This window comes from Amphiprion ocellaris, chromosome 15 (assembly GCF_022539595.1).
Source record: "Amphiprion ocellaris isolate individual 3 ecotype Okinawa chromosome 15, ASM2253959v1, whole genome shotgun sequence".
Lineage (NCBI taxonomy): Eukaryota > Metazoa > Chordata > Actinopteri > Pomacentridae > Amphiprion > Amphiprion ocellaris.
This window is the reverse complement of record NC_072780.1, coordinates 5,952,663-5,980,380: the sequence shown is the minus strand read 5'-3', so window position 1 is coordinate 5,980,380 and position 27,718 is coordinate 5,952,663. Positions and strand designations below refer to the sequence as shown.

Sequence of the window (27,718 nt, the reverse complement as noted above, 5' to 3'; positions counted from 1 at the left end):
AAGAAAGGCTTTTATTTTGAAAGTGCGTTCCAGGAAGTGCAGCTCCAACGTGTCTCTGCTCAGATTTTGACAGAACAGCGGTAAACTTCAGTGTGTGAGGAACTTCTGAATCACGGTGAGCTGTAAAAAGTCAGAGCCAGAGCTGAAGTCAGCGCTCTGCCGTGACTTTTACACCGTTTAACGGCTTTATGACGGACAAAACTGGAGCCGCGTGAGCCGGTAACTCCTCGTCTTAACCGTCTGCTATGGGAATGAGCGAGTAATTTAAGGTCAGTCTAATTTTAACGGTTCTGTGTCAACAAACCTAGTCGGTTGGTCTTTACGGAGTCACATCTCATCTCCTTTTTTATTACATTTGTCATTTTAAAATGTTTTAACCCTTTAATAATTCACATTACCGTCGGTGAATGCTAATTTTGCTAACGTTTTATGCACATTAAACCACTGTAGACGTTAACAAACAGCTAGTAGCTACATGAAATAATTGTTTGCACTGTTCTAACTTGTTTGGTTTGGCAGTTTCTTGGCATATTAAGCCACGTGTTGCTCGTTTTTAGTGTTTTCCCACCAACCCACCAGAATAACGAGACGATAACGAGACTTCGAGGTGACAGGTTGTGTGAGCATTAACATAAAATGCAGTTTTTCTTGCACAGCTGCAATCTGACAAAAGGCAAAGTAATAAATTACTTTAAAGACTGTCTTTATAAAGGAAAACACATTCACTTCCACCTGCTTACCTTTATTTATTTTGTTTACTGGTTCAGGCCATGAAAGTGTTTGTTGTTGTTTTTTCTAACTAACCGCCTACATCTAGTAAACTTGGTCTGGTGCACATTAAAGGGGCATGTCACCCATTTTAAGAGTTTACCTTCTTCCTGTGTCCCACAGGAGCTCAGTAAAGTCTAGAAACTCCCCATGACTTTGTGGTTTTGCTGGGATGAGAAATCAGACAATGCACTTGAATATTAAGCACTAAGATGCATAATTAATTAGATGGATGTTGTCAATTTTAAGTTAGATTATAGTTTTTGAGCAAAAAATAGAAGCCTCCTTTGTGTATAGTAGAAACTGCAAATAAAAATGAGTGCAGCAGAGATGATTTACAATTTAAAAGTTTATCTTATTTCTAAGTTTAGGAAAGAGTGCTTCAAGTCTGCAGGCATTGGCACAAAATCTGTGACACTTTTTAACCACTTCCATTTACTTCCAAATATCTGTCCAACATGTGCTTTTTGACATTGCTGCTGGCTACATCAAAGCATCTCCGTCTTTGACAGATATGAAGCCAAACTTGTTTGTTAAATGTCCTGGACAGCTTCTGGATGCCTGCTTCTCACACATGGGGTAATACACACCCTAGTCAAGTATCCACTGTATTATTTTCAGGTGTATTGATGGTGGCACTCTGCCATTTAGTGTTGTTAATATAGTGAAATCTTTGCAAAAGGACTAAAAAGAATCACATTTTATTCAGAGATTCTCTTTGTGTTTATGTGCAAGAAACTATTGACAGTTTGTATGTGTGATGTAGTTCTTAAAATGGTACAATGCTGGACATATAAACACAGTCCCTCCCAACACCAGGTTTACTAAATGAGAGGTTTTCTGGGAATAAATGACTTAAGTGTGCGTTTTTCCGTGACACAGTGGGATACTGAGTCAGAGGCCGGAATGGCCTGAAGACTGAGAGAAAGAGCACAAGCAAGCGTGTCGAGGGTGAAGAAAGAAGAGAAAATGACTAAACCACAGCAGAAAACAGGATTGAACAAGTATAGAAAGAAAGATAATGAAGTCAAAAGGGGGAAAGCAAGAAGGTGAAATGAGAGAGGATTATGGGACAAAAGAAAAGGTGACGGACACAAAAGCGAGGGGTTGAGAAAAAGAGGGCAGTTTAATAGTGTGTAGCGCCTTGGGTTCAACCCGTAGCTGCACCTAATGTAAGTCAGATGTTTATTCTTGAATGTCCTTACCCAGACAGACAGATGTAGGCAGGTTGATTGATCAGGGCTTAAAGCAGTGCTCTATGGTGATGATACCAGAACAACGTGTATAATTTAGAGAAGCTTAGCCGATTTTAAAAAACAGAAGTCACGATTTGGTAAAACAACTATGCGTAAATGGTGAAGAAATGAGTCAATATGTAAACCGCAACAATATATGCAATGACGAAGAGTGTGTGGAAAGCTCTAAAAGTAGTCAAAAAACCATATAAATATCTGAAACATCCAGTCTGTCTGGTAGAGCTGCTAAATTGATCAAATCTCCCAAAAAAAAAAGAGACCCAACATGAACAGTCCGGCATCAATGCTTCAATAACTGTAGCCATGTCTACTTTTTAAGAAAATCCACTCAAAAGAGCACTTTTAAACTGTTCAGTGAGGTTCAGTTACAGTAACTTGAGTTTTCTGTGTGGCTTTGATGCTGATGACAAAATTGGTTTACTGCACCAGTGACCAAACCATCTGGTGTGTGTATGAGTTAGATCTTTTTTTGTGTCTAGCTTTGCCTACATGACAACATGACTGTGACTGCATACATCTGGAGGAAGTTGCAGGAAGAGAGATTTGTCTAATGTATGCGATTCACAAGATTCTGCTGCTTTTTATTTAGCTTGTGTGAATTCTTACAAAATTGATTGCTCAATCTCTAGTTTCATTACAAATGCAAAACACTAACACAGAGGAGGAGAACGTTTGGTTTGGGAATCTTTTCTTGGTCATAGTTAAAATATGAAATCACTGAATCATCACCGCAGCTCCTTCTTCCATTGTGTTCAGATTTTGCCCTGGGTCTTTATCACTATACTAAGGGTGAATTAAACATTTTCTATCACAATGTATGTAATTTTATGAAGATATAACATCCAGCCCCCCGCGACCCTAATTAGGATTAAGCGGTGTATAGATAATGCATGGAGGGATGTTTTTGGACTGTGGGAAGAAGCCAGAGTACCCTGAGAAGACCAATGCATGCACAGGGACAACATGAAAACTCCATGAAGTGTTTCCCAGGTCCAGGCCGGGACACAAACCAGGGATCTTTGAGCTTTGAGCTATTGCAGAAACATCTACCTCACTATAAAAAGAAGAATTTGGATGATATTGACAAAATTAAACTCTAATGATGTCCTCTTTAATGAATGTGTGTGTGTGTGTGTGTTTCTGGCAGTGCGTGTGCTTGGTTGTGATGGCGGAGCTCCCGTCTGGACTGCTGGAGGCATGTGTGGTGGTTGGAGCCCCCAGCGATAAGCTCCGAGACATACACCAGGTACATATACACACAGACCAGGAGTATACTGTCAATGTAAAATAGTCACAAGACCCCACCCAGGACTTATTAATATTTCTGTTATATCTGACACATTTCTGAGCTATCTGAGTCACTGCATCCCTCCTCCATATGTAGCTCTTCTGCATTTTGAACAAACCCTTATGGATTGTAAAGTCTAGGGAGTACTTACCACCATTGCCTTTCTGTAAATCAGCATTTTTATCACAACATTGGAGAACATGGACTTTTAATGTCCATGATATCAAGAACTATAGCATCTTAAATCTAGGTGTAAATGCTATTTCACAATAATAGATCAATTACCATGAAATAAAGTGTAACATATAGAGTAAATGCATGATTATGTCCAAGTATACTTAAGTACAGTATATTAGGTAAAAGATGTTGTGTACAACTGGTAGTCCCAGTCTAGAAATCTGATAGGTGAGAAATGTCAAATATGTTATCATATGTTCCATGACATCACTTGCTCAGATGTCTTTCATTTCTACACTCTTGGAATTCCAAGAAAAGAAATTCCAAAAACTTGTTAAAAATAATTTCTATGGAGTTTAATTGACAGCATGGTAAGTATGAGTTAAACAGACAAAACTACACTTTCTTCTACTTGGACGTATTTCTTCAAATTTGCTTGTGCTATTGTGGCTAAAATTTTATCAATCATAGTTACGACAACAGGTTGTTAGAATAGATTCTCCATATTGCATGAAATCGTACAGTCTCTACTGTATTACCCAAAATATAAACTATATTATTTCCATACAGCTTCATCAACAGAGTAAGTTAAGCGAACTCCCCCTGCTGGAAGCTGAGGTACTGCAGGTCCATGCCCCGCCCTTTGTTTCCAAGGAGACCAACTCAAGCCAGGTGATTGGTCCAGCTTTCAGCCGTGTCCAGAGGAGGAGGAGCTTCATCAAGAAGGTATACCGCTTCTTTATGTAACTTCATACAATAATAATTTAAAACAGCTTTTTGAGAGTTGTGTTATTTATGACTAGTTTGTCTAATACCTTCCATGTTATATGGTACAAAATTGGGCATTTCAGAAAACATTTAGCTAGCATCATTGCAAAGCTCATTCAGGTATGATTTTTTTTCACCATGTTTTCGCAGAAGAGACGAGATCGTGGTGCAGAGACGCTGTCTAATGGAGAAGCATCCAGTCGTGCTGAAGTGTCGTCAACGACAGAAGACATTAGTGTTCCAAAGGATCTGGATCTAATCGCTTTGCCACAGCTCTGTTTCCCTGGTAAAGTGGGTTTTTCCACGTAGAAAACTTAACATTTCAGTGCTATAAAGTGAATCATACAACTGTTTGTTCTGTAAATACTCTGGTCTTTGGAAGATCTTCAGGATTTTAGGCAGCTACTGAATCTAGTTGTACTTAGGGCCGGTGTGCTTTTGTTGACTTTTTTTAGCACATGAAATTACATGCCCAAGCTTTGACTGTTACTGATCTGGCTAGATAATGCCATGTTGTGATGAATCCCTGTCTTACTGCTCTTTGCTAACCATTATAGACCACCATATTGCCAGGCTGACAACACAAAACTTAAGTCCCACATCTCATCTGTTGATTTATTATCATGTTGCTCAAGCGCAACTTTCATGCTTTACTATCCTGTTAGAAGTCCCCAATGTGGATTGAGTATCAAAACCTCCCACTGGTGGCAGACTTGCACTGCGTTCTTACCCTTTAATCATATGGCTTTCATTATAATGATAACCCAGCTGTTTTCATGGTCACAACTTCCATTTATATGTAAACAACACCGCAAAATGTCAAAACACCTCTTATTGTGATCAGAGGCCTGCTTTAGCTCTGTCCAACTTTTCTCGTGCTGCAGGGTGGAACATTTAATCTACTTCATCAGAAACTTCAAGAAAGAGTTTCAGCAGCTTTGCACTGCCTGCTCTGTCTCTTTGTATCAAGAGACTTCTGGGTGGCTGCACTGGATTAGATATTAATCACTGTTAAGTTGAAGTGTGTATTGCTGTAGATGATAGAGATGGGAAAGATTCCCATCTTCAGAACTTTTAAGTGTTCTTGTCAAGTCATTTTCAAAAGTTGGCTATGCAAAAATTTAAATAAGAAACAGTATAGACCTCTGTTGCTGAGATACCTTTAAATAGATGTTAATGGTCTTTAGCTGATGTAAGACATCTCTGTATGCATTTATAGCTGCCTGTTTCAGCTCCCCTCTAGTACAAAAGGGCTGAGAATGTGCACAAGCAGTGATTGTGGAGCTAGCAGCAGGGACAAGTGGTGTGTTTATTACTGACCAGTCAACAATGTTTTCATAATAAAGAGGGTCTAAGGGCCCCCCTCTTCCAAATGAAACAATCTGCTGACCTCTCACAAAACCAGAAGTGAGCTGATGCCCCATATGGTTTTGTTCAGGCATTGGGAAATCCACAGTGTTGACAGCTGGCACTTGAAATGAGATGGGGTAATACTGTGTGATGGTAAGAAATAGACAGAGCCCTGCAAGTTAGTGAATAGAAGTAAATGCCATTACTAAAATCAATAATGTACATAAAGAACGTTAAAATATTCAAAATGCCACACTTTGCAATTCACTTCTGTCCCTAGAAAGGCAAACAGTGAAAGCAAAACTGCTCATCTTGTACACAAAATGAAGCTAAACTTAAACACAAACCTGCAGTGACTTATTAATACACACCAGCCACATACTATATAAACATCTGAGTCAAAGCCACAGTAGTGCAGTTTACAGAGCAGAAAGCAGTAGATATAGTGTCCAAAGTAGCAGAAAGAAGTAGAGGAGTTGGCTTCAGCAACCCACAGATGATCTCAGATCTTCGATGTAGCGCAGAATAAGGGTTGTGAGAAAAAGGAACACTACATACACACACACAGAGGGTCAGTTTCCCAACCATTGTTCTGATTATTTTGATGTGAGCAATGCTCTTACATGCCACTATTGTGACACTACAACTGCTTGGTAGCATATTTAGAAACTTTTTGGTTTCCTGTGTCTAGGTGGTCTTCAGTTAGCCAATGAACAGAAGGAAGACAGCTACCACTTCCTGGTTTTTACTGACCTCTTTGGCAACCGAACCCATGGGGTTGTTGTGCAGTGCTACAGAGCTGTACAGGTACAAACACATGTACTCACACACAAACAGAAAAACACAGAATGAGTGAAGACAGTTGTTCTCATTAACTTTCTGCTCTCAGTCCTGTCAGGAAGGTGTTGTCCAGAATGGCCACAGGTGGAATTCAACCAAGTCGCGACTTTACACACCTTTTGCTCTGTGCATCATTTCCAAGTTCCCCTACTACAATGCCCTGAGAGACTGCTTGTCATGGTAAAAATCTCCATTAAACACATACTGTAGCTGATGGATAACCAGACCTTCAGTTTGTTTAACATAATCTTTCCGAATTCAACTCCTTCTCCATGTCTCCTACTTGACTTCTCACCTCCACACTCTCAGTCTCCTGGTCCAGTTGCGACCTGCAAGACAAGCCGACTTTGAGGAGACGATCAAGGAGTTTTCAGCCAAGCTCTCCCTGGTGCCTTTACCGCCTCCCGGACAGCTGCATGTGGTCAGAAAACTCTACCTTTTTTTTTTTGTTTTTTTTTTTGTTTCTCTGTCAAATCACTCCACCCTGTTTATCTTCTCTCTTTGATGGATTCTTACTGCAAAATATGTTTCTGTCTGTTAGTCTTTCAGTCTCCGTCCTCTCCAAGTGGTTCTTCCTTCCAGGGAGGATCAGGACAGCCCTGTTATTGACATCGACTTGCATCTGCCTTTCCTCTGTTTCACGCACACAACACTGCTTCAGGTAATGCAGAAGACATCTACAAGTGTTGTGTGTAACTTATAAAATCGAGATGAAGTCATGAAATGGTGATAAATATGTTCTGTGATAGAAAAATGTAAGAATTTAAAGGCTTTTCTCTTCTCCAGGTGCTGTCCTGTCTCCTCCAAGAGCAGAGACTGGTCTTCTTCTCGTCTGACTGGGCCAGACTCACTCTGGTTGCAGAGAGTCTGTTGTTGTACCTGCAGGTTAGTATAGGAAACACTGTGGCACTATTCATGTAGTTTTTAACCTTATGGAAATATTCTAAAACTTTGTTCCTGTCTTGTGTTCCACTGATATCTCTTTCAGCCTCTGTCCTGGCAGCAGCCTTATGTTCCTGTCTTGGCAAGAGGAATGTTGGACTTTCTCATGGCTCCTACGGCATTCCTGATGGGCTGTCACATCAGTCATTTTGAAGAGGTTGCTGCCGTGAGTACAACCGTATCATTATAGCAGGCTCTTTTTTTGGCATTATCAAGGATTGCAGTCTTGTATGAGGTCAAGTTATATATGAAAATCTAATAAATCCAGGACACTTTTCTTGTCCCAGATGTGAGGAGCAGTTTTGGTTTTTGCCTTCAGTAGATATCAAATGTTGTGTTGTTTATTTGACAGGAATGAACTGATTTGCACAGACAGTAATGGTCAAAACTGTGAATTTACAAAATAAATGAATATTGCCTATAATGACCTGTCCATTTCTTAGATAGAACATGACTCTTGGCCATACAGTTAGCATCAGATGTACAGTAAATGTAGCCTCTGTAGCTGTCTTGGTTGAGCTCACATACAGTATTCAACAATACCCATTTATTCTCCGCTGTGTTCATCTTTTCTCAGACTCTTACAGAAGCTGAGTTCACATATTTTACAGTAGCTGTCTGTTTGTCAGACTGAGCCCTTCTTTGTTAGACTGTGTTGTAATGAATTGTACCCATTGTGTGTTTATCTTCGTTTATAGGAGACAGAGGACCTAATCCTGGTCAATGTTGATGATGGCATCATTCAGTCGTCATGCTCCGAATCCATCGATCTGCCTGCCATCCCTCTGGCTGCAGCTGAGAGCTTTATATCAAGGTAAAACACATATATACCACTTGAGAAAAGCACACTGCTGTTTTGTTTTGTTGTTCGTCGATACTGCGAAATAGCCAGAAACACTTGAGCATACCAACATGCTATGCAAAATTTATGTTAACTAGAAGACATTTTGGCACTCAACCCTGTCAGCTTGCATCTAAAGTGGAACAGACTTGGAGTTTAAGTTAAATCCGCCCCCTAAATACCAGCTAAATCAAATTACAAAGGGAGCTCTGTTTGTTTTTATGTCATTCCCACTGTAAGCAGTAGTTTCTTGAAAAGTTTTAACATGTTCTTGAAACATGCATAGAAGCAAGAATACAAAAAGAATCATACAGACATTGTGCATATGGCAAAAATAGTAGTTGCAAACAAAAATAATCAAATTTATACCAAAAAATGTGTAATTAAGACAGCAAACAAAGTTTGAAATGAATAATGCAAAAATAATTGCTGTTTAAGTGAAATCAGTTTAAATAAAATGAAAGCCATCTAAGTTAATACTGGACCACATGATTCTTATTTATTTGATGTGTGTCCAGGGCAGAGTGTCTCCAGCTTCACTATGACTTGGAGCTGTGCCATCTTGGAGTGGGGACCGATGCTAACGCCCTGCGATCCCAACGCAGAGACTGGCAGAGGCGGCTTAACTCCCAGATCCAAAATATTGCCCTGGAGCTAGTGGTCAACATCTTCAGGTAGGATGCTGCAAATCTCCTGGAAATAAACTGGTCACTATGAGTTGGTTCATAGTACATTAACATGTTTTCTGAGTCAAATTAAAATAGTTTCTATACTTTGTGTGTCACTTTGTCAGAGGGGTCCAGGACTTCCTAAACCACGAACACAGGGTTTTTAACAGTGAGGAGTTTCTGAGAATGAGGGAGCCAGCAGACCAGTTGTTTTACAAGAAGGTACACAAACACATTCATAAAGATCTACACACTATCTCACGCACAAACACAAAAGCCCTGACTGTCTGTGCTGCATGTTTCTCTCTGTTGTTGTCCCAGGTATTAGAGACTCATATCTTCCACTCATTCTTGCGAGACAGGCTCAACAGGAAATGGGACACCTTCAGCCGCATGGAGCAGAACACGCGTAACCATGTACACAGGTATGATGCTGGCATGATGTCATCACTCTGGGACAGAAGTAACCAGGCAACAATAAGAAAAGTGCAAGACAAGTAAAATAGCGTTTGAATCTGATTTATTTTGACTTTAATGCTGATAAGTCTGATTTCTTACGCTTCACATAAGACATAAATATTTCAGCAGAAGTAAAAGGACACAAGTGGACATTGTCTTTAGCTGCCTCTGATTCCAAGAAAGCCCCAGAGCTGCTGTACCTGTTAAACTTGGTAGAACTAAATGAATTAGCCCACCAGTTTTAACAATTGATCAATTATCTGACTAATCGCGATGGTTTTTTTATTAAGGAAAGTCTTAAAATTTCTGGTTTGAGCTCCTTGGATGTGAATATTTGCAGTTTTTTAAATATATCCTCTATCATAGTGAACTTAATATCTTTGGATTTTGACTTTTGGCCACATAGCAGAAGACATGAATTTATCATCTTGGGATCTGTGACCTTGACATGGGCATTTGCAGTCATATGAGGATAATTAATTGGCAGCTTAATCGAAAATGGTTAATTGCAGCCCTAAAACCCATCTCTGTTTTCCATCTCTGTGTTGAGGAAGCAAGAAACACATATAGGGTAGGAAAACAGATGTGGCACCAAGGTAGAGAAAACCTCCACATGATAAAAGCATTCAAAATGTTACATTTCAGAATTGCACGGTTCATGCTTACTTATACGGTACTTATGCTGTCAATTTAGCACAGGTAGCAGTGAACATTGAACTAGGTTTTTCAATTTTTTGCCTCGGTGATGTCTTTACTGCTGTAAACATATGAAATACAATAAAACATTACATACCCTTACTATCATGATATAAAAATGGACTAATAATGTAGTTTTCTTAAACCTGATTGAGAGACTTTCTTCCTCACCGTCAGCACCAACCATAATCTCAAAAACTGTCTCCTGATCCTCTTCTTAGCAAGAATCGTGCAATGACAGAAATTCCTCGCCGTCCTCCAATGTCTGAACTGTCCAGGACTGGCTACAGCAGCTACACCAGTCCTGACAACAGACTGAGCAAGAGGCTGGGAGCCAGTCTGCCTAATCTGGAGCAACCCTCCAATGACACGATAACCGTCATCAGCGCCAGCAGACCAGAGTCCATCAGGAAGATGAGTCCTGATGTCGGTTAGTGCCAGTGAAAGAAAAGTAGCAGTGATTTAATTAAGTATCATTTTTAAATTTCATTTGTCTCTTTCCAGGGTTGAAGTCCCCCAAGAAAGCTGTGAAGATTTTCCGTATCCCAGAGTTTCCACCTCCGTTGGCCTATCATTATGTCCAGAACTATTATTCTGACATGGCAGCCTCACTGGGGAAGGCTATTAATGCTACACCACCTGACGAATCAGCTCTGCTAGCCAGGTAGTCTGCAGAAAGGAGAGCAGAAATAAAATGAAAATCTCCTAAAAGTGGAAACAGAGATTTCTAAGATTATGTGCACCCTAAATACACAAACTGACTTCTAGACTGTAAACTCGGCCATGTACTGTGTCACACACCTAACTCGTCCATCGATCTTGCTGTCCAGGTACCATTACCTGCGTGGTTTGGTAAACACTGTGTCCAATAGACGTCTTGATGCGCTAGAAGACTTCCAGAGCCTTTACAAGACCGACTCAGATATCTTCCCTTCTCAGATGGTTAAGTCCTTGGTTGACTCCTTGCCAGATGTTGAACGTTTACAGGTCTGTTTACATTATTATGAATGAGGATGCTGTGTTGTACTTTCTCTCTCTGTGCGGTTGTATATGCTGTTACCTGGGTGCACTATAGTTAATTACATCTAAGTTTTATAATGTGTTTAACCAATCATACTGATCCATAACATTTCTATACGTGAGTCATGCAACATATTGCATATCCTCTGACAGACACAGCCACTTGACAATAGTTGTCAGTGACTCATTTTACAATCTCAGGGGCTGTATCAGGATGTGAAACTAGAGATGCCGGTAACTGATCATATTTCCAATAATGATTAGCAGCACTGCTCTAGTAAATGTTGAAATCTCTCATCACAGGCGGACAGGCGACCCGAGCTCAAACGACTTATAAGTCGGGTCAAGAGAGACCAGGAACTGGAACGCGCGTCCCACGGCAACGGTCACGAGGAAGATGCTGTAAAACGTTTTCAGCTGCCGAAAAAATTTATGCAGCTGGAGGAGTTTGTGAAATGCGTCCAGGAGTCTGGCATTGTAAAGGACCAAGGAACCATTCACAGACTGTTTGACGCTCTAACTGTTGGTAAGTAGTGTATAAATGTACTGTCTACTCAAACTGCTTTTTACAGCTTTTCTTTCAACCTTCTCATTATTGGATATTGTTACACACACCTCCCTAATACACACACAGTCATGCACATGAATATTTCCTCTATACCCCTCTCCTCCCTTCTTCCAGGCAAACATTTATTCCTTGGGTTAATCATTACCTCCCTCCTTCTTGCAGAGGTTGTTATGCAGCATTGTGGGTGTAACTAAGGCTTCCCTGGACATTTGCTGCCCTTTAACCTTTTGTCAACATTAGTATTATTTTGATTTACACTTTACACATTCTGAGGATGTTCTCACTCGGAACCGAACTGAATAGCATATAGCAATTAGCTTTAGTTAATTTGCTGCAGGTAGTAGTGTCATTGGGAGAGCTGCAGTGACGTGGCATCAGCTGATCATGTTAGTAGGAAAGCAAGGGAAATATATTTGAAATATTAAAGGTTTTAATTCAAACTAAGAATTTAAGCGAGGAAGCGAATAGGGAGAATAGGAACTGAAGTATTTTTCATCAAAAACATTTGACATTTGAACCAAAATTGCAATCCTGAAAGCAGGAAGACAGTTTGTAGTGAGAGCTTATCTTTCGCTCCACATTAGGCTATTAGGAAAACGGCTTTTACATCCTGTTGGGTGTTATCACAAGCAAACGTCAAGTTTTCCTTTCCACTTTTGACCTCCACTGAAGAAACAGATAGAAGCTGCTCAGGGTGTTGAAATGGAGCAGTAAGACTGAGGTTCATTCTTTGTATGTTTAAAGGTTTAACACCATTTTAATGCCCCTTTCCATTTCTAAATTCTAATAGTCGCTATATTGCGTGAGTAGGAGACACATATTTTAAAAGTGGATCGACTAGACAGTTTTTGGAATTTGTGTGCGAACATACATGAGAAAGAAATTGAAATCAGTTTCTTTTACATTGTGTTTGTGATTTTACAACTCCTCACTGACTGATAATAGAGGGCTGCATCTCTGTGGCAGTTTACAACTACTCACTCTGTAGGCATGCTGGCAGATTAGATTTCTTGGGAATGAAGAGTTGGCCTAGTCAACTACCAGACACATTTGTGTGTTTGTCAGAGAACATGCGAAGCAAAGTAGTTCTGAAAATGTTGCTCAGTCAACCATTTCTAGGTAAATTGATGTTAAAATACAGGTTTTTAATCTCAGTGTCACAAGTCGCATAGCTCTTATGACACACAATAATACAGGATATCCACAGATTATGTTAAATTATTTGGAAACTCAGTGTGTGTTTGTGTTGCAGGTCATCAGAAGCAGGTCGGCCCCGACTTGTTCAGAGTGTTTTACACTATCTGGAAGGAGACCGAGGCTGAAGCACAAGAGGTCTGTACTGCAGGCACATGTGTAACACATTGGTCACATCATTTGAAGATAGAAGAATCAACAATATGTACTTGTGTGCTGAAATTAAAAGCCTTGTTTCAGCTTTTTACACCTCTCACAAATGTGAAGTTAGCATCAAGAAACATAAATGCATTTATGTTGCTGTGGCTTAGAATTACAGTTTTTATTAAAAGCTGTTAGAATGCATACTAACTATGATAGTGAGGCACAGTTATGAAAGTGTTGTTAGTTTTGAGTTTCAGTTTGAGTAAGTTGAACATTCTTCAGCATAAAAGCCTATAAAGATCCATAAATACAGCCTGTTGTGTTACAGTGTTGTAGCCTTCCAATTGCTGCCCACATCTTAGATTCATTCACTAATTTAAACTGAATAATGTAGGTGAGGTGAATGGAAAGACATTACCACCTTACACGGGTCTTTGTGTTTGTATGATTGCAAGGTATGTCTGCCAGCATCAGTGTTGGAGCACATCGAGACCACCGAATGTGTCTTCAAGTTGTCCTCGTCGGTCAAGACAAGTCGCGGCGTGGGGAAGATCGCTATGACTCAACGACGGCTCTTCCTGCTGACAGATGGACGACCAGGATATGTGGAGGTGGCACAGTACCGAGATTTAGAGGTGAGATGAAAGAAAGACAGAAATAGAGTAGTGAGTATGGTGGCTTTGTGAGTGGTTATCATAAATAATAGAATAAAGTTCCTCCTAAATAATAGGAAATAAAATGAAAGCTGATGAAAATGCTCTGCTAGCAAATAGATGTTTGTGTTTCCCTGTAGGAGGTGAAGGTGTCCTCGGCTCCATTTCTGCTCCTGCGAATCCCCAGCCTGAAGCTGCGTGTTCGGGGAAGGAAAGAGGCGTTTGAGGCCAATTTAAAAACAGAGACTGAACTTTGGAACCTGATGGTCAAAGAGATGTGGGCCGGACGCAACATAGCTGACCAACACAAGGTAAGGCTGGAACAGAAGTGGTTATATGAGGGAATCTTAAATTTAAAATATTCAATAAATACACGTGGTGAGTTGTCATGTGCCTTCATTACTCATACCTTGTCTTTATCTTGGTATCAGTTACGGCGTATGCGTGAGTCTGTGTGTGCCAGTCCTTTTGAACGTCCGTGACCTTTGTGGGTGTGGTTGAAATTCCATGAGCTGTGCATGAACATAAATACACGTTCATGAACAAAGACAGAGGGTTTCCTTTATGAAACCAAGTGATGTAACTTACATTTCACTTCTCCCCTTTTCTTTCTTCCTGCGGCTACTGTATTTTGTTTATTACCTCTCAGTTCCCCTTATTTAAAGTCTGCACAGGCAGTCAGCATATTGAGAATTTACATTTATGTCCGGCTTGTTTGTCAAGGTGGATAAGCAGCACTTTGTTCAAAATATCTGGTGTTGTGTGTACGACTGAAAAATACTACTTGTGCATTTTTAAGGCCTGATTAGATTTAAAATAAAATCAGAGTTAACCTTTTTATAAACAGCACTGTATACCTGCTTCCATGCAACAGTTTGAAATTTCCGTTTCTTAAGATTTCATTTCTTATTAGGTTGTCAAAAAATGCATCTAATAAACTGCTCTGATAATTAATTAATCAAGACATTTTTCAACTGAAAATGTCAAAACTTGATGGTTTTGGCTTCTCAAATGTAAAAATTCAGTGCTTGTCTTTGTCATATATTATAGTAAACTACATTTCTTTGGGGTTTGTTCTGCTGGCCAGATAAAATAAGTACTGGAAAATGTTGCCTTCAGCTCTGGGAAATTGCACTTTACATTTTGTGAACTAAATAAATGCAGTTAAATTGTAATCACAGATTTTGTTTGGCTCTAGCCCAAACAATATCTTTCAAAGTTGATAATTTCATGACTTTGATTGGAATATCTCTGATGTTTGATTGCCATTCACATTCACATTCCCCAGAGTCTGAATCCTAAAGACTTTGGTAGTTTTTAGGATAGCACTATGCTTAATGTTGCTTAATTAATTGTATGTTTCTTGCTAACTATCATGCTACAATATCTTCTATTTGCCTTTATATAACTCACTCTGTCTCTAATGAATGCTTCTCTCCAGGACCCCCAGTACATGCAGCAGGCTCTGACCAATGCCTTGTTAATGGACGCTGTGGTGGGCAGTCTTCAGAGCAATAAGGCCATCTACGCTGCCTCTAAGCTGGCTCACTTTGACCGCATCAAGATGGAAGGTAGACGAATGATTATTGATGTGCTGCTCTGTCATTCGGTTTGGGTTGATTAGCATTTTCTGACTTCTATTAAAACACAAAAGTTTCATAAGCTGTGGAGCAGGTTACTGACTCTCTATTTGATGATGCTGAAGCCTCATCAGAGTTTGTGGAGATTTTTTTTATTGATATTTGTTTACTTTCACTGCTTCTTTTTTTCTGTGCCTCTAGTCCCAATGATGGTTCCCAAGACAACAGCAGAGACGCTAAAGCACAAAATCAACCCTTCGTTGGAACTCGCTGCACCTCAGGCTGTAGACGTACTTCTATACACACCAGGTAAAACACATCGCTGCTGAATGTGTCCTGTAACCAAGCAGCCACTCCAGCATTCCTGTTAACACTGTGATGACAAGTGTCAGGTTCCTCTCCGCTCTGATTCGTCAGTGAGGGAGTCTGTGATTTGATTGGGTGTTTGGAGCCGCCGAACAGATTTACTATGTCGAGTTTCAACTGAGACTGAAATTGACTGCTACACACAAAGATGACCTTTGGTTTTGTCATCACTTCTCCCTCACTAACTCACTGACTCTGCCTCACTCAAGCATAGAAGACAAGAAGCAGCACATAAAGTTTCTTAACTACACTTACTTCTCTGTCTGGCTTTTACAGAAAACTACAAAAGGAAAAGACAGAAGTTTAGAGGAGGGAAACCCCTTGTTGAAGTTACTGTAACAAAAGAGTCCTAAATGTACAGTTTATTCTTTTAAGTAGTAGCTGTGATGTCGTGTAAAAGCACAGGATGAAGGAGAGAATCCCTTTTAAATAATTCATTAATATGCACATGGAGTAAACGTTTGGTCATATTTTTGCACTATAATTCTAAAGCTGCATTGACTTTGCTGACTTCGTAAAAGCAAGGAGAAGCTTTTCTAAAATATATCTGGAAAAATATATATGCAAAAGTGGCCGAATTCGGGACTGAGCAATGGATCTAAAATGCTAAAGTAATATAATTTTGAAAAAAAAGCTTTGAGAAACAAAACGCTCAAAGCATGTGAAGCCAGTTTTAGCCTCTTCTGTAGCACCTTTTCTGCAATGACTTTGGTTTACAGAATCATTCTTAAAGCCATGCTTAAAAGTTATAGAATTTACATTTTAAAACCACAAATGCACTGTTAAAAAATCTGTCAAAATTCACTGAGGTCCAAGTATTGACTTCATAAAAGTTTGATGGTAGATATAGGGGTAGAAGAAAAACTACTTTTAAGACTGTTTGTAATCTACCTAAGAAAAAATTTTAAGCTCAACATGTGTTTCAGAATTTCCCTTGAATTGTAAGAATCTGTTCAACAGTGAAGTAACTGATTGATCTGTTGTCCAGAGAGCCGAAGACTGAGATCATTTGGGTACTTGTTACTTACAATAACTGTACAGATCGGTGAGAAACTCAAGCATGACTTTCAGTTCAAAATGATGAAGAAAAACAAGAAACGCAGTATTCTGCGGCTTTTTTATGGTCTTCTTAAAGAAGACATGGTTGGCGACTTGATCCCAAGGGACCAGGATGCTGAATGAATTGTTGAGAATGACAGTGAGGGAGTCATGTGTAAAACCCTTTGCAGTCCAACAAATTCAACACATTTGCACACCTTTGGAAAGGCGTCCTAGGCAACACTTCCTACCATGTCACAAAATCACTACATAATGAAACAAAATGCTGTTCATTTTGTTCTGGTAGTTAGTGGTTGGCTGTTCTCTTATTAATAGTCAGCATTTAGGAGAAGACTGAAACAAGGGAAGAGAAAGTTCAACAAAGGTCGGCTGCTGGACATGAACCAAGGACATTGTTGGTTGGTGACTCGATCCCGAGGGGCCAGGATGCTGAATTAATTGTTCAGAATGACCATGAGAGAATAATGTATAATAGCCCTTCACATCCAACGAGTTCAATGCATTTGAACGCCTATGAGACACTTTAGAAAGACATCTTCGCTGTCTACCACATCACAATATAACTGCAAATGGTGTTCATGCTGTTCCGGAAGCTTGCAGTGGCCCAAACCTTCACCCTTTTTTCCCTTTAATCTGTCACCTGTCTGGAAATCCCAGTCATTACATTTGACCTTAAAACTCAGGAGTTGTTTACTGTTGTTTTGCCTTTGTATACAGTCCTTAGATTTTACTATGGGGGGCAGACAGACTGGCGCATTACGTGGCAGGAAGGCTGCAAGAAAATAGCTTTCAGAGGAGTACAAAGCGGTGGCCTTTAGTGGACGGCCATCTGGGGCCACTTAGATGCCCGGCTGGTGGCAGACTGACCCCCACCACTAACACACTCATGCTCAGTGGTCTACACATGTACAAACACAGTTCAGTTCTTCTGTAGCAGTCCACTCTTTGGGATTTCTGTCGGTGAAAAGAACAAATCTAGCTATTCAGATCCTCCCTCCCGGCCCTGCTCGGACTCTGTCTCCCTCTCTGGTTTGAATGTAGGTCACTGAATTAAGTTCCTGGCATATGTCCAGTTCACTGCCCCCCTCTCCTCTTCCCTCTCTCCTCACCACTCCCTCTTTATTTCTCTCCCTTTTCAAATCCAGATTTTTCTCTCACTGTCCCACTGTCCTCCTCTGCTCCACGTATGAAATACAGGATGTAGCTTTCTTTTTCTTTTTTTTCCCCCACCGCCAGCAGTTTTTAAATAGCGGTGGATACGTTAGAGGAAATGTGACCGTTGGATGAAGCCTGGGTGGAGTCAGGCTGCAGGAAAAAAGTTTTGAATGTGAAGTGTTGGACTGTTGCATCGTCACTCTGGAAAAACGCCTAAGCAGTTACTGCTTCAAAAGCACCAGTCATGGCCTGTTTCTTGCTGTTCCCATATAAAATTGTATTTAAGCCTATTTTAGAAATAAGTTAATATTCTCAGTCCATGCCTATGTCATGTACACAATCCTGCAATTCACTGGCAAATTTTCACATTCTTCACCTCCTGAAAGAGTAAACACTAGCAGCTGTAGACCACAAATGTGCGATAAGGTATTGAGAAATAACGGATAAATTCTGTGCGTGTGTTTGTGTGTGTTTCAGGTCAGTTATGGGTGTCTGTGAGTGGGGGGAAGGTGATGGTGTTTGATGCCTCCAGCTGGTCTCTCACACATACCTGTCATGTCGGAAATGCAAGACTGGTAAGAAAAGCACATAAACCGCATGCAGCTGCACACCAGCACAAATAAATTCTCAAAAACACCGATGCATGGCCCACAAAAGCCCCTTTTAGACACATTTCTGACCACCTTCATCCTTACGCCATGAATAGAGCTCTCAGGTCAGGCCAACAAAAATGACTTGTTGTCCCTTGATCCAAGTACAAAACCCGTGGTAACTGTGCTTTCCAAGCTCTTGCATCAAAACTGTGGAATGATCTTCCTCTACAGCTTAGATCAGTCGACTCCTGTGAAGCTTTTATGAGGCAGCTGATAATGTTTTTATTCAGACAGGCTTTTGGTTGACCTCTAGAGGCTTTATTTTATTTTATTTTATTTTATAGGTTCTATATAAATAGATTTTACTTACTTACTTACATAGTAATGAGAACACATCAACACTCATTAATCTCCTGTTGTGAGGCTGAAACCCAAAAATTTACATAACAAAAACGAACAAGATGACTTTGGTAAACAGGTCAGACATTCACAGTAAAACAAAATATCCCGATGCAGTCTGATGCCAGCTGCTATCTAATAAATGAATTTACTGTAACTGGTGACTGTGTGACATCTCGCCTGTCTGAAGTTGACAGAAATACATAAAAGCTGATAAACTAGCTATTACTTTAGGGGTAGTCTTTAGTTTATTTATACCTCCTCCTTAAACCCTGATGCACTGTCCAATCTTACATGTATGTGAAATGCTTTGTGCATACCATGGCTCTCTCCCTGACTATTGTGAATATGTTTTCATGAAGAAGAAAGAAACGTCAATGTGAAAAGTGACCTTTGTGTAACTGACAGAATGCCTTCATTTTAACAGATCGATAGAGGAATGTATCTAGTGTCTGAAAAGGGCTACAAAAAGCACACAGATAAAGGCAGTAATGGTATTCTGTTCAACCTGGCCTGACTATTGAAATTTCCTTTCATTGTCAAGTAGTGAAAGTTGGCATTCTTAGTTTTGTTTACATTTTAAACTTAGCAGATAGCAAGAGGAAGACGAGGAGGAGGTCATTAGTTATACACAGATAAATACAGAGGAGCAGTTTATTTTACAGGGAATTAGATGTAGTGACAGCTTGAAAACAAGCAAAATATGACGATATTGTCTGTTTCCTTTTTTCTTTTTTTTGTACCCATGTCCATCTGTAGTCATCTTTAGTCATAGCTGACTGTCTGCATCGTAGGAGGATTCCTCTCCAGCCCTGTTAGTAATAGTTTCAGTTTTACACAAACATTGAAACACATAACATGTCTCACCCTGTACCAATGTGTCACATTTATGGCCGGTTCCAGAATGCATGGGTAAAGTCCATCTGTGCTGTTTTTTTTTTTCTGGATTTTAGCAAATAGAAATCTTTATATGAAAAGAACTAACCTGAGCTTTCCAGATGTCAAACCCCTCAGGTATACCTACATGAATTTTCCAAATTTGGGTCCTGCTTTATTTAGACAGATCTGTTGCGCAGCTTTTCAGCTAACAGTGATGCATTTAAGAGCACTGGCTTTCTTCTTAGAAGCATCTGCTGTTGGTATATTCCCCACAGTAATGTTGTTGTCAGCATGGTATTTTTCTTAGTTCTTCCATCACTAAATAAAAACACATGGCCAGATTCTTGACTGCTTCTTATCACTGAGCAAAATCTGCAGATGCACATGCATACCTCTGACACCAGATACAGATAAAACTGTTTTCTTCACGTTTATTTTTTCACTTCTCTTCAAACGTTGCCGCTATTCTCTAAAAACTTGCAAGCACATGTTCAGGGGGGTGTGAGATGTGTTTTGAATAGTTTCAAACCCAAACATTTTCTGTGCAACCTTCAATAAAAAACGTGAGAGTTGACAGGAGCTTCTTGAGGAGAGGGTTCATGGTAGATAAAGTTAAGGAAAGTGTGAAGTTAAAGACACTTCTTGGGACTGCTGATCACTGACCTCTACTTCAGGCATGTAGGTCACAGTCACATGAAAAATGTTAACCTATCTGTTTGTTTGTGTTAGAGAGAGAGAAACAGAGGGAGTGTGTGTGCTCTCTCTTCCCAAACACAATATTTGCACAAAGTTCACTACCAGGTCGTGTATTAAGCGTTTGCACCGTGCTTTACCTCTAAAGTGGCACAACAGCTGATTAAAATAGCACCTGATAAGGAATTATCTGTGAAATCGTTGGCAACGAGCGAATACAAAGTTCATTCTGTTTAATATGTGAGAATTCGTGCCTGCGCAGGTTTATTTACAGCTGCGGCTGACTGCATTTTTTACATAGATTTGTTTTGGTAAAGTTTGAATCTGTAAGAGCAGACTGTGAGTAGTTTATCAGAACAGGTTCGCCACCTAGTGGGGAAGTTAGGTATTGTTTAATGAATCGCCTCCTGCACTAAACTCAACATTATGAGTATAACTCGAGCTGAAATTAACACTCATCCCTGTGCAGACTTCAATTTACCTGCTTTTATGATAGATATCTTCAGATTTGGTAAGGGCTTTAATAACTACTTATACGAAAAATCAGTTGGCTAATTATTATCTCAATTAATCAGGTAATTGATACATAACGTGAGGAAAAAACAAAAAACTTTTGTTTCTTGCTCTGCACCTTTGGAAAGGACAGGCCAATGGATGCATATGTCCAGGGTGTCATGTTATACCAGTATTCACAATAGCAGTGATATTTTAAAATGAAATACTGATAGGTCATTAATACACATTCAAATATATCATAAATTATACATCAATAGTACCCATTTGGTTGGAACAGCAGTTATGACTACTAATGTTCTCTCCACCTCTCTATACTCACATTTTAAATGTAATTCTTTTGCAACAAAAGGGACACACAATAAAAAAAGAAAACACTACTTTTACTGATAGGATTCTATATTTTTTTTGTTTTCTACAGATATAAAAATATTGTTGTAATGAGATCTTTTGACTCAATAATTCCGTAGTGAAAATCTGATATTTCGAGAGCCCACCAATGTGTCAAGTTCTCTCTACCATTCTGGAATAATATTCATTACAGTTCCCTAAAGTTTTGTCAGACCAGGTAATCAATTAATACACGATCTCATCCTCACACTTGAGCTAAAAGCAGCAAATGTTTGTCTTTTTATTCTGGAAAAATTACCTCAGCATGTTGAAACAGCTGCCAGTTCATTTTCTGTCAGTGGAATTATTTATTCAAGTGGATGTTTCAGCTTTACTGAAAATATTTATGCAACTGAAAATGCTCAAACACTGTATATAAGCTACATGTAACCCATTACGTTGCCTTCCTCAGCCTCTCTGCGACTCCCGTTCAAAAACACCTCTTGAACCAAAAACAGAGCCCTGAAGATTCTACATTTAGTCTTAAAACCCAGTTCTTTGTGACTCCTAAACAGTATCTTGTCTGTGTTTTCAGAACTGTATGATTTTAGTTGACAAGGATCAGGTCTGGATGGGATCAGAGGACTCGGTTATCTACATCATCAGCATGGTGGCCATGGTGTGTAACAGACAGCTGACTGAACACAGAGCTGAGGTCACCGGACTGGCACTGGACGCCGACAAATACAGGTAACGCTGACTTCAGTCACTGATGGATACATTTAATCCTACTGTGATGGTCATCATAAAAGTACAACACAGTCTGTCACAAAACAATCAGCTCTGAGAAAATTCAACTGAATCTGACATGCAGTATTTACACCATCATATCCAGTACATTCATGCAGTATATACTGTATGGCATGTACATGTATGGTAAATGAATTTCTGCCTCTAGAGTCACTGCACAAGCTTTTTTAAACTGCAAGCAACTATTGCATCAATAATTAGTACAAAAATTTTATTTTGCCCCAAGGAGTCCCTACATAAAAAAAAGTATACTGAATGAAGGGAATGTCATAAAAGTGTTTTTTCACGATTATTTTTTCTCCACTTTCAGTGATCTGCTCTATTTGATGGAAAAAATAATCCTTTTGTTTGCAAAATATCAGCTAAAAATTCCTAAGTTATTTATATATATTTATATTTGCATCCTCAAATTGTTTGCTTTGTAATGAAAAAATGAAAGTTATTGACTGTGCAATGACAAAAAAACAGGGAAAAACAGCAGGTTTTATCATTTCGAAAGGTGAAATAATAATAATAGTAATAATAATAACTTTATTTGTATAGCACCCTTAAGAACATCGTTCACAAAGTGCTTAGACAGTTAAAACATGCAAACAGTGACAAGCAAGTTAAAGGAGACAAATTAGAGCAGTCAATTAAAAGTAAATAGTAAAATGACAATAAAATGAATATTTTGCTAAATTAGCATGCAACTCAAACAAGGGAACTAAGCAGTTTTAAAATTAAAGAACAAGACTGAGGGTTAAAATTAAAAGTAAAAAAATAGAGAATGAAAGAATTAGAGAGACGACATCACACCAAAGAACCAGGCAGCTGAAAGTAAAATAAAACAAGAGAGAACATCTAAAATAAACAGGAGTCTATAAAAGTGGGTTTTGAGAAGTGATGTAAAAGACATTATGTAATTAATTGTCATTTATGCTGGATAAATGTCTTGGCTACTTTAGGTTTTGAATTGAAGGCAAATAATTTTCAGTTGAAAGACAAATTGATGAAACTGTTTCAGCAGTGTGAATATTTGAAGTTGCACTTTGAAACGTCATTATATTAAAAATGTGTTTAATGGAGCTAAACTGGGGTCCATTTGGTCCTGCAGCAGTGTGTGGAGTGAATGTAAATCTCTGGACATAAAATGTTGAAATGTCAATAATAATTAATCTCACTGGTGTACTGTGTTCTTCAGTCAAAAGGTGGCGTACTCCTGCAGTGCAGAGGGAAGCATTATGGTCTGGGACGTCTCCACGCTACAAGTCAGTTTACAGTATTTACATATTGTTTTAGCAGACAGTACTGTTCAGAAAAGCAGAAATGCAATTAAATAATGAAGTTTACAGCTTCAGCCTGGACTATGCAAACACACATCAAGGATTGAGTTTTGTCTTCCTTCAGGTAAAAAGGCACTTTCGTCTCACCTGTGATCGTCTGCAGTCTGTCACCAGCTGTAATGGAACGCTCTGGTGTTGTAAGTTTCACACTCTCCCTGCAGCATTAAAGTGGGAAACTGGCCTGAGAAACTAAATACTCTGTGTCTCACTCTGTCTTCAGGCTCCAGGGACAGCATAATGGAAGTGTGGAGGACCGGTTCATTAAAACATCGTATGAATTTGCCAGAGCAACTCAAAGGATCCACGGCTACATTCAGCTCTGCGCTGCTCTTACCTGAGGTACCACACTCTTGGTTTTCTGACTGTGTTTACTTTTCCTCTCAGCATTGGTGCATTTTTATACTGTATGACGTTGAAGCTTCGCTCTGTTTCTCACCATGTGTTTGCTTCAGATGGAGGAGCTGTGGAGCGTTTGTGTCGACTCAGGAGAGGTGTGTATTTGGCATATTAAAGACACGACCAAACCGTTCCACCGGGTGACTTTACCGGACTGCACCGGATGCTACTGCATGATTAAAGTCAAAAACCAGGTAAATGTACGACACTCAAACACATGCACACACAACACACAACCGTAAAAGTAATAGTATTTGAAATTTGGGGAAATGTGCATATTTGTTTACTTGCTGACCATTAAGTAAGAAGATTGATGGCGTTATTCCATCTCAAATCATCAGGGGCCTTCTGCTCAGCAATCATTTGATTTGCTTGTCATAAACTGTGAATATTTGAAATAGTATCTGTGAAATTTTAGATCAATTTATCAAGTACTTTCTGAGATAACCTTTTTGAAATTTGAGTCTGTGTTTGGATGACTGTATCTCAGGAACTGTTAAAGACAAAAGCCTAAAAATTTCACATTTTTTCTGTAATTTCTTGTCATGTCTTGACACAGATATCTTTAAAAATATCCAGACTTCATACAGTAAAAATTTCAGGCAAATCAGAGATGGTCGAGCAGGAATTGTTCTAAAAAATCTGATGATTTTAGATGGAATTATATATATCTGTTGTGTAGCTGCAACCCACAACCAGCCAATTTAGCTCTACATTGAGACATGAAATCAGGGGAAAAAGCTCACCTATAAAAGAAGATGTAGTGTGATAATTTATCATCTTCAGAGGGGCTCGTGAGCAGATTTTATTCAGTCAAATTGATTATTTCCTTTAGTTTCCAGGCTGAATGCTGAACTAAGCTATCTGGCTGCCAGAGTGGGATAAACTTTTTATCGAACTTCCATCAATCAGTTTCGACGAATGGATTCCACCCCTGGCAGTGAAACAGCACCACATTAACCACCCGTTTTCTCCCTCCAGGTGTGGGTTGGCGGTGCAGGCCGCAGTTCAACCAAAGGGAAGATTTACATCCTGGACATGGAGCGCTACCAGGTCCTGAAGGAGCTCCACGGCCACACCGACAAGGTGACGGCGCTCTGCTCGGCCGAGGATCGATACGTCCTCAGTGGAGCCGGCAAACACGACGGAAAGATCGCCATCTGGAAGGTTGAGTAGAGAGGTGGAGTCGGTTCTTAATGCCTTCGCTGTGTTATAAACAACTGCGGGACTTCTTGTGAACTGTGAAGGATCACAGAAACTTGGAAAATGGAAGGAAGGTCCATGATTGGTGGAAAGCACAACAGAGAGCAGAGGATCACAGCCTGGTCACAGAGATACTGTATGAAGGAAGGAACAAGTTTACATGAAGTATCACCAACCAGGCACATTCTCCTGCCTGTTCGGAATAAACTGATGTTCTTTTTTTCAGCTATATGAACGATAAATGAAGACTGAAAAAGAAAGAAAAATGAGCTTGAATTCTGCTGGATTTTTTTAAGTTTGTCTATTTTTTGTGCTGTTTGGCCACCGCTACTTTAATCACACCAGTGTGATGTGGGAACACTGTGCGACTGACCCTCACCTCCAGCTGTGTTTTTGAGGTAAATTTCTGTATTCAGAGGAGTCAAAGTACTCTGAAAACAAAACCGTGGCTGGAGATTTCACCATCACTGTGGGAAAGGCCCGATAGAAGCTTGTTTTGACGGTTTATGCTTTAATATACAGGCGATGTGATGATACACGATGATGGGAACTGGATCTAAACTCTGTAGGAGTGTCAGAGCATCTGACTAAAACATGTTTAGTCCTGCAGCAACTGCAATATGTTGAAACACACAAAGTAAGAACTGACTCTACAATACCTAGACTGTAAGCCAGTTACTTCTTTATGATTCAACAAAGTTTCTACATTTTTTTCTTGGCTTGTTTTCCTACCAGAACAGTTTCAACTGTGAAAGGTCAAAATCCCTGGAAACAAATATTCATTCACATATTTATGTTAAGTCAAAGGAACTGTCTATAAAATGCCTCACAGGTTAAAGTATATTTATGTTTTCTAAATGTTTTATGTCCTGAACACTTTATAAAGATTTCAAACTAGATGTCATTATCACAGTAGTGTTATTTGTATATTAACCAAGTGAAACTGGACAGACTGACATTATTGCTTCTTCTTATATAGAGAACGTCAACTTTTCTCATCATGTAGTCTTTAAAATGTGAACTTCGTTTTGGTTCACAGGACTATTTGTGTCACCAGAGGTTAAATCTAAAGTTATCTTTTATTATTGTATTTATACACTGTATATAACTGGGGGGCATGAACACATGTACTTCTTTTGTAAACTGAACTGATGCCAATGCAACTACTCAGCTATTGTATTTATATAGATTTTTTTTCAATGACTTTTGTAAGACTTCATGTTAAACTGTATATTTTCTCTGAGAACAGTAACACCATTTTTAAACCAATACATTTCTTAAAGAAAGCCTCGTCTTTGTGTTCCAGCTTCAGTTTGCTCTCTATTCAGGTAGTCGTGTTGGTGGTTCATAGGACAGAACAGCAGAAAATCATTTATGCAGAGAAAATTCTATAAGCTTTTTCAAATGCTACCGTGACCACCGTTATTTTTTTGAAATTTTTACCTCATTAAAATCATTTAAATGGAACCATATAAAAAGGAAAACACTCTGTGAAGGTGATGCATCACGAGAGGCTGTTGCTTTAAGGGATCCTAGGCCACAAATCCTGGGGACAAATGTTTTATTGCATCGGTTGAAGTGATTTTACAATCTTATCTGAAATTATTGAGATTTATTACTGTCCCCACTTAATGCAAATTATTTGTCTGTACAACTGAACTCATCCAAATTATGGTGCACTTCCTCCTTTTCATCAGAAGAGGGTGCTGTTTGATACTAAGAGAAGTTTAGATTACATTTGATTACGCCATAATTATTTCATTTGCTATTTTTTTTTACAGCTCATTGAATTAAAGTTGTATCTATAACTTGTTAAACTATTGTGAAAACAGCCATTAGCTTTTTCTTTTCATCACACTTTAGCAGATGTTTGTCCCAAATGTCAAAAATATTGATTTTATATTCATACATGATTAAAAAAAATTTAAAAAGCTGCAAATCCTCATATTAAATAAGATGGAAGCATGAAATAAATTAAAAGTTAATTTCATTGATTAATCAGGTCAGTATATAACTGTGGGGCTTTTTCTAACATAATTGACGTTTTTACTGTTTTCAGGCCTAAAATCTGCATGGCCACTTAGAACCAAACACCACATGGCATTTTTACAGAAAGATTCTTCTAAAATATTATATAAACAGTTGAGTAAAATTGAAATTGAAAGTTATTAATAAAGATATTGTAGTAAACCTGTTGACATGCCATAAATCCACACTGGACTCACACACTACTTTATATTAAATAACTCAGAAAGCCTTGGAGTCTTGCCAGTCTTTTCTTCAGGAGGAAATTACATCTTAGTGATATCCAGTCTTTTTTTTTATTAATAAGTGATTGTTTCCATAATAAGTAATTATGGAATTTCCAAAGACATCATAATGAACATAGAAAATTAGCTTTTTTGCTTTTAATAAAAATGTATGCCAGATATATCCCATGGACTTCATAAGTCCCTCAATGAAATATTGACCCAATCAGTGACTCGACTAATTTCAGCTCTGCAACTTACAGCTCACTCTGCAGAAAAACAAAGAGGCTATTTGACTCCTGGTTCCCTCCTCAGGCTGCAGGATGGAAGACATAACAAAGCGATTACAGACGGGGTCCACCCTGCTCTGGTGTCCTTGAGCAAAACAGCGAATACCTGCAGGGCTACTGCCCTGAGAATGACCTCCCTGTGGAGTTGACGAGGTGTTCTTACATCAAGGCCTCAGGCTGAAAAATCCCTTCTACCCAGAATGCTGCGTGTGTGATCATATAGCTGCATGTGGACATTGTTTAGTT

The 27,718-nt window shown here is 39.2% G+C and overlaps 1 protein-coding gene across 1 annotated transcript; it reads left to right on the top strand.

Moving 5' to 3' along the window:
• Positions 1 to 72: 72 nt before the first annotated feature.
• dennd3a (DENN/MADD domain containing 3a) lies at positions 73 to 26,219 on the top strand. Its single transcript, XM_023268476.3, has 30 exons — positions 73 to 269; positions 3,172 to 3,270; positions 4,060 to 4,215; positions 4,408 to 4,543; positions 6,299 to 6,414; positions 6,497 to 6,627; positions 6,757 to 6,868; positions 6,989 to 7,108; positions 7,234 to 7,332; positions 7,436 to 7,555; positions 8,088 to 8,203; positions 8,749 to 8,904; positions 9,024 to 9,120; positions 9,220 to 9,323; positions 10,275 to 10,483; positions 10,558 to 10,717; positions 10,884 to 11,040; positions 11,377 to 11,599; positions 12,894 to 12,973; positions 13,435 to 13,614; positions 13,773 to 13,943; positions 15,074 to 15,203; positions 15,414 to 15,521; positions 18,270 to 18,367; positions 21,795 to 21,949; positions 23,193 to 23,259; positions 23,399 to 23,471; positions 23,555 to 23,673; positions 23,787 to 23,924; positions 24,712 to 26,219. Exons 2-30 carry the CDS (start codon positions 3,190 to 3,192, stop codon positions 24,904 to 24,906), a joined length of 3,807 nt encoding a protein of 1,268 aa, XP_023124244.1. The 5' UTR covers positions 73 to 269; positions 3,172 to 3,189; the 3' UTR covers positions 24,907 to 26,219.
• The last annotated feature ends 1,499 nt before the right edge of the window (positions 26,220 to 27,718 follow it).

What these genes read in the sequence shown, in the direction of transcription:
- dennd3a (XM_023268476.3), top strand. Translation starts at nt 3,190, where the DNA reads ATGGCGGAGCTCCCGTCTGGACTGCTGGAGGCATGTGTGGTGGTTGGA. An exon ending in GCCACAGCTCTGTTTCCCTG is followed by an intron (nt 4,544 to 6,298) that starts GTAAAGTGGGTT and finishes TCCTGTGTCTAG; the next exon opens with GTGGTCTTCAGTTAGCCAAT. An exon ending in CTGGACGCCGACAAATACAG is followed by an intron (nt 21,950 to 23,192) that starts GTAACGCTGACT and finishes TGTGTTCTTCAG; the next exon opens with TCAAAAGGTGGCGTACTCCT.